At 54.6% G+C, this 7516-nt stretch overlaps 1 protein-coding gene across 1 annotated transcript in view; it reads right to left on the reverse strand.

Annotated features, from left to right (window-relative positions):
• The window catches only part of CHMP4C (charged multivesicular body protein 4C), a 30863-nt gene extending 23824 nt beyond the window's left edge, over positions 1-7039 (reverse strand). The window contains exon 1 of the mRNA XM_079796151.1: positions 6759-7039. Within this exon, the coding sequence (XP_079652277.1) occupies positions 6759-6948 (190 nt within the window). The 5' untranslated portion in view covers positions 6949-7039. The remainder of the gene's footprint in view (positions 1-6758) is intronic.
• Between the last annotated feature and the right edge of the window lie 477 nt (positions 7040-7516).

The following is a 7516-nucleotide window of genomic DNA, read 5'->3' on the forward strand; positions in this document are numbered from 1 at the left end:
TAGACACCTGGGTAAAGGGCATCGCCGCGGGCTGAGCAGCCTCGGTCCAGGGTTAGGAGCTCTGACTGCTTTAAACAGGACCATACAAACTCCGGTTCCATAAGCAAAATAGCATAAATCGAGGAAAAGCCTATTCTTTGCAAATACGGTGCTCTCTTACCCAGTTTGGGGAATTTACGTGAAGAAGAATAAAAGAATGCTCCAATATTTGTAATGCTGCTCCAAGTTCACGGAGGAGAAAGGCAGATGGAAGTACGATTCGTCACACAAGACGCAGTACCATTGCCTTCCGGAAGCAGTACCATCACCCTTCAGTCAGCCAACTGTCCACCCCCAGCCGCACCGACTAGAAAACGCTAGCCTGCGGTGTCCCCGGAAAAGCCAAGAAGACGATGGTAACCAGAAGCCAAGATGAGCTCACAAAGATGAGAAACGCCCAACTAACCTCGCGGACGTCCTCACTGTGGGTTCCTGGGTGCCGACTAAGGAAACACCGCAGCCCGCACGGTCCTGCGAAGCTGCTCTCAGCAAAGCCCTCAGCAAAGCTGTGAGCCTCCCTCGGGTGTCTCACAGCAGAATTGTACAAAGCCCCCAGGTGACCTGCCGGCTCGAACACCCCATCAGCTCACAAAACAGCACTGGTGTGACTGCAGCCCGGTTTTAGGAATAACTCACAGGTATATTGAAGAGAGAAGCGGCTGGGAAATTGGGATGGCCTGGGCTGCAGATGCAGGTCAGCTGTCTTCACAGCTAGTGACCGCTGCCCCTCTCACTGCGACCTGTGCGCCCTCGCACCTGGCACCAGCCTCCTGCTCAGGCGGAGCTGGGCCTGCACGGGCTCCAGGCCCCGAGGCTCTCCCCGCGGTTCTGTCCTCTCCAATATTTTTAACAGACTCTGACAGCCACACACACACACACACACACACACACACACACACACACACAAAAAAAAAGGCTGCCCATCAAACCTGTGTCTGATTCAACTAAAAGAAACAGCTTATATCATACACTTAAAATGTTTAAATCTTTATTTTAAGGCAACCGAAAATAAGAGATTTCATAGAAATATATGTAAAATCCCGAGTGCCAGCTTAACAAATTGATTTCATAAGGGGAAGAGGGGCAACCTGGCTGGCATTTCAACTCTTTCCAAATCCAGCGGGTGAAGCAGGTGGGGGACCTCGGCATAAGCAGCTGCAGACATTTACAACAGTGTGAGTGACAGGCCAGTCCACAGGGCGCCGGCTCCCGGGGAGAGGGAGGTGGGAGGACGTGAGGAGTTTTAAGGCAGAGATAGGCCCCCCCAGGCTGGTCCTCCACTGAGAGGTGGGAGCCAGGGGCTCCCCAGGTTGGGGAGGGGCAGGGGGAGGGGCTGAGGAGGGTCACGTTTCCATGGATCTGTCTTTTCCAGAAGAGACAACGCCCAGACACGGGTTGTGTTATGGTGCCCGGAATAACCTCACTCTGTTCCAGCCCAGAGTACAGAGCGTGGTACAGAAGACCAGACAGCGGAGGCGCACAGAACACTTTACTAGGATGCTCGGTTGTCATCGCACCTGGAGAACTGGCCGGCCAGAGGGCTGGGACCACGGGACCACGTGAGCCTCCGTTTTCCGGGGAGGATGGGTCAGAAACTCCGGGGAGGTCCTTCTCGGATAAACAGAGGGGGAGGGCAGGTAGAGCTTCCCGGTCCAGGCACCCCCTGAGGGCGGGGGCGGGGGCGGGGGCGGGGACGGGGGCAGGGGGATGCGGAGGGCAGCGGCATCAGAACACGGAGTTCCTCATTCTTTTCTGGGCCCTGCACTCAGCCTTCCACCAAGCCAGAATTTAGGGGCTCCTGGTGCTGCACACTTCACCAGCCGTCCTCAGGACTGCCGACCAGGTGACCCCAGGCGCCCATTTTGGAAACTCTCTTAGAAAGGAGGTCGCCAGGTAAGTGATCCCTCTCCCAGGGGCACTCCGTGCCCGGGGGCCTGCAGCCGGGTCTGGCTGGTCACCTGAGCCGCTGTGCCCTCACAGCACCGGCACTGCACTTGCCCACACGGGTCTGGTTCTCCTCACCCGAGCCCTCCGGTCCCCAGGGTCCATACTGCAGAATTCAGCTCCAAGAAGGTAACAAAAAGCAATTTCAAAAGCCCAAAGAGGTCCAACATGGTGCCCAGGACGACATCTGAGCCAGGACTCTGAAAGGGAGTTCAGCCTCCCAACAGAACGCCCAGGCGCCCCAGAACGCCCAGGTGCCCCAGAACACCCAGGCGCCCCCACAACGCCCAGGTGCCCCAGAACGCCCAGGTGCCCCAGAACGCCCAGGCGCCCCCAGAACGCCCAGGTGCCCCAGAACGCCCAGGTGCCCCAGAACGCCCAGGCGCCCCCACAACGCCCAGGCGCCCCCACAACGCCCAGGCGCCCCCACAACGCCCAGGCGCCCAACAGAACGCCCAGGCGCCCCCAGAACGCCCAGGCGCCCCCAGAACGCCAAGGCACAAGCGGGCCTCTTCCTCAAATAGAAGCTAAAGAGGGGAGCGGCCTGGGCACCCGGCTTTCACTGCAGTCGCATGTAATGTAGGGGTTTGGGCCAAACTTGCTTCCTCGCCGCCCCAACCTTTCTTCTGTCAGCCCAACAGCCTTGAGGCCCAGCAGACCCGGCCGGGCACACCCTTCTCACATGATGACTCGTTAGCATTTGTTGCTCAGCCTGGGCCTGGGGTGAGGGAGAGGGGCACTGGGGTGGGAGTTAAGGGGCGTTCACCCTCAGGTCGCAGGGTGAGACCCTGCAGGGGGTCCTAGCGTCTCACCGGCTCGCCCAGACCCAGCCTGGTGAGGACCGTTCAGCCGGGAAGAGGTTCCTGAGGACGCCACAAAGGTGGCTGCGGACCCGCGACGCAGAGAAGGGACTGCTGTCCTCATGTCGCAAACAGTCTTCACGTCGCACAGGGGGGTAGGTTGGTCCCTGTCATTCCAGAAGACACAGTTTGGGCCGTGAGTGGAACTTGACTTCAGCCTGACACAAACAGCTACTGTTGTCACACTGGCTGTACTTCCAGAGCACTGGAGAAAGGCTTCACACAGTAACGTCATCTGTCCTCCCACTCCCTATCAGCCTCGTCATCGCCGGGATGCAGAGGAGGAAACTGAGCGAGGCTCTGCGCCTGGTCTCCAGTTACCGGGCTGCTCAATGGCAGGCCCGGCTGGGACTCAAACCCAGGCTGCCTGCTGGGACACCCTGGCTCTTCACTCCAACACTAAGTCACTTCCTACGAACGTGAAAAGATCGGACCAGGATCTTCTATTTCAGCAAAATCCCCCTGACTATCACTTCATGATGTCATTTACACACACACACACACACACACACACACATAGGGAGGTTAGAACAGCAACCCCCAGGGTGTCCCATCAATCCAGACGGCAGGAGGGGTCAGCAGAGGCCACCAGCCAGTGAAGCATCCAAATATCATCAGTGCCCATGGGTGCCAGGCTATGAAAAAGGTGAGGGCACAACGTGAGATAAGGGAGCTGGTCCTTCTGCCTCAGGAACATGACTGTGGGCTTAGGGGCCGAACCCTTACCTACCCCAGGACGCAGGGAAGAATCACCCGGTGCCCACGCCGCACCCCAGCCAACTAGTCAGCATCCACGGGGGCGGGGCCCAGGCTTCACGGGGACTTGAATGCACAGCCAGGACCGAAAACTGCTCTGGAGGACGGTGCTCAGGAGCAGAAAACACTGCAGGGACACACAGAAAGTGTGCTTTTCACACGCAGGTGACCAGCTTTAACACGGGAGAGCTACGTCGCCATCCGAATAAACTGCATTGAAGGACGTCTGACCTCGCAATTTCTAACCAAATTACAAGTCTTGCTCCAAGCATTCCTCTTTTAGACCAGCAGGCGGGGAGCATCATGACGGTTGCCAAGCCAGTTTGGTGCCGCAGGCCGGGGTCTTTCTGGCGGATTACAGTAACTGCCAAAGAAGTCCGAAGTGAGAACTCGCTACCTTGCACAGCCTTGCTACATGTTATGGCGAAGGCATGTCTCAGGCCGAGTTCTACAGGCACACGCATTAAACAAACATACGTTGGCCAAGTAGGCAAAAAGCAGTTTGTCAGCCTGTCCCATGAGCTCAGGGAAGTGCCGACTCTGTCTCTTTAGGTTCAATACACTGAGAATGAAAGGCTCACTGAAGACACAGCCCCGTCCCCTGGCAGGGTGCAGTTCCCTGCGGGAGGTGGGACCCACCCGAACCAGGATGAGCCGCGGCTCTGAGCTGAGGTGGAGCCTCAGGTACCACCCTAAGGTTAGGTCAGTTATCCACCCGACACGTTACCACCTGTTCTCCCGTGGGCAGCAAGGAAGGCTTTCTGACTGTGTTCGCCGGTCCACACACTCAGACTGCCCACAACTTCACGGGTGAGACCCCGTTCCTCACATGTTTTCATACTCAATTAATCTGGTTTCTTTTCTATGTTTTTCCATTTCTCACATTTCTTATGCTAACGTCTGTTACTCATTTTACCAAGAAAACCATTTTTGACATTCAGAATGCTCTCTAGAGCATTCTGTTGTTGTAGAGAAATAGATCGCTGAAGAGTTTGTACCGGCCAGGAGTGTGGTCCTTCCTCATACAATACTAGTTGGCTACTCAACTAGTGTTCTTGACAGCATGTTAGCTGGCCAACCACCTCTAGAAGCAAAAGCTTAACTGCACATACGTGATGTCACTCTGGTTGTCATGTAAATTATGGCCATCTAGCACTGACACTGAGCGAACAAAGTCCATTTAGCACCAAGTATATTGGGTCTTACAATGTGTGTGACAGTATTCCCTGGTGGCTAATGGAAGTCGGTAGCTATGTGTATAGGAAATGATCTGGGTGGTTTGGTGATGAGGATATTGACAGTGCTTCCAAAACTGGGTCTGATCGAATTCTTTCCATAGTTCAGATTACAGATGACCTCTGCTAACCAGCCTCTTCCTGTTCCCAAGGCTGCGACAGGCTGGGCAGCACCAAAGAAGTCCCCAAGGAGGGAGGACAAAGAGGAAATGGCTTCCTGACACCAATCGCTAATTTGCACTTGGCACTGGCATCCGTCAGCAACGTCTCTGACTTAAGGAAGTTGGGCTGATGTTCTTAGTGTTGTCTTTAATATTTTTGCTGTCTTTGTCACCTCTAAGTCATATACACTTTAGTGAATTGCCATTTGGAGAACATTTTCATGTTTGTTTTACATTTTTGTCTTCTGAAAGCAAATCTATGTTTTTATCACTCCCGAGAAGCAGATACTCAATTTTTTCAGATTTTTTAAACCAATATTTCCTGAGCAACTACTGTAAGTAAGCTTTCTACAGATCCAAATGGATGATAAAAGAAAAAAGACAAGAAAAGAAAACCCCTGACTAACACTAAGGAAACGGCAGGTACATGTCACAGGGAAGAGGAGGCCAGGGGACAGAAGGGTGGTGAGTTTTCAGCAAGCCCCAGGGGCCTAGTCTCGCGTAGAAACTGCATTTAATAACCTCCCCACATATTTTCAGGCATAAAATAAAAATAGAAACCAGCATTTCACTGGAAAACAGACTATACTATGGTGAAAAGTGAGACAGTTAGCAGAGAAAAATGGAACTTGGCCTTCTTATTGTTGTAATAATGGGCACAAATGTATCAGGAAGCATTTTTATGGGCGCAGCAGGGTTTCAAGGTCCGCCCAGGAGACAGTGTTCCTGTCCTGGGGGAGTCCATCTCCCAAGGCTCTTTATGACTTAAGGAGGCAAGTCCAGGGTTTGGTGGTGAGCAGAGTCCTGTGCGGCCACCTCTGGTTCTGGGTCTGCCATTGACCTCGAGTTACAAGAGCAAATCCCTTCATCGTCTCGCTGGGCTTTATATGTTCCACAGGAGCTGTTTAGATCTCTTCTCTATACAGAGAGCTGTACCATGAAGAAACCATGAACTCTGGCAAAGAATAAAGGGTTCAAGGTCCAACAGAAACACGAGGTATTGTTACCGACTCAAAGTCCCTTAAGGGTGGCAAAAACCAGTGATAACAAATTTAATAATTAATTCCCTGACTTTTATTTTTGTGGTTGTTACAATGTCTCAACTGCACGACAGCCGATTAAAGCCTTCAACAGCGGAGGCCCCTGGTACACCAGAACGTACTAGAATGCACTTCAGTGGAGGTTTACATGCAAGTTGAAGTGTGTGATTCCATATGCAAACACACGGGAGAAAACCTGACATTTAGTGTTGAGGTCAGAAGTGCTGGGCTGGGAGCAAAATGTAAGGGGCCGCCAAAAATTGCAGTCATCGAGATAAATAATATTTTCGTACCATATAGTTAAAACTCAAAATGAATGTATAAAAAAAAATCCATGTTGAACAAAGCAAATATTTTTTAAAAAAAGAATTTTAAATAAAGAAGTGCAGAGCGAAAAAAAAAAAAAAAAGAGCCAGCATCGAAAGGCGGGGGGGGGGGGGGGCGGGGTGTGAGGGGGGGAGAGGATCAATAACACTGATCCTGTTTTTATTTAAAGTTTTGATAGTTTGTTCATCGTGAGTTTTTTTGCATTCATTTTGAGTTTTAAATACCGCCTACAGTGCTGTTCATCTCCATCACCCTGGCCTCCTGGAGCGGCGGTCCCAGCGCCCTGCAGCCCGGGGCCGGAGCCTAGACGGGCTGGGGGAGCGCAGTGGCCGCCTCTGGGGCCGCGAGCCCGTGCCCCCAGCAGGTGCCACGCGGGGCGGCGGGCGGGCAGCCTACCTGGCTTGTTGTGCGTGCCGTGCCTGCGCGCCAGGCTGAGCTCGCGGTGGATGCGGCTCTCCAGGTACTCCTGCTTCTTGCCCAGCATCTCCTCCGTCTCCCGGAGCCGCGCCAGGGCCTCCTGCGGGCTGGGCGCCGCGCGGCTCCGGGAAGAGCCCCCCCGTTTAAAGAACTTGCCCAACTTGCTCATGCTGGGCCGGGGCCGGAGCCGCGTCCTGGGTCTGCGCTCCGACCTCCCTCCGAGGCGGCGCTCTGGGATCAACAAGCCGTCGGGGCAGGTGACACACACCCCTGGGCACTTCCTGGCGCCGCCCCGCCCTCGGCGGCCAGGGGGCGGGGAGGGGGCACGCCTCCGTGGGACCTGGCCGCGGGCGCCGCTGGCCTGGGGAGTTGGGGACGGCTGGGGAGGAGGACAAAACTCCGGGGTGCCGCCGCGAAGTTGTGGCTTTGTCCGTGCTGGGGTGCATGGAGTGGAGGTCAGCACACCCATGTTCCAGGGTCGTGTGGGGGCCTGCGGGCGCGCGCGTGCATTTGTGTGTGTGTGTGTGTGTGTGTGTGTGTGTGCGCGCGCGCGCGCGCGCTGGGACACCCAGATAAACAAAACGCTTCCTTCCACGCCTGTGCTTGTGTGTGTGTGTGTGTGTGTGTGTGTGTGTGTGTGAGTGTGCATGGTGTCCCTGCACAGTCTCCGCCCTTGTGAATAAGAACATCAGGTATGTGGGTCCAGGTGTGTGTCCCATGGGTATGAGTGAGGAGGC

This window comes from Cnephaeus nilssonii (genome assembly GCF_951640355.1).
Source record: "Cnephaeus nilssonii genome assembly, chromosome: 18".
NCBI lineage: Eukaryota > Metazoa > Chordata > Mammalia > Chiroptera > Vespertilionidae > Cnephaeus > Cnephaeus nilssonii.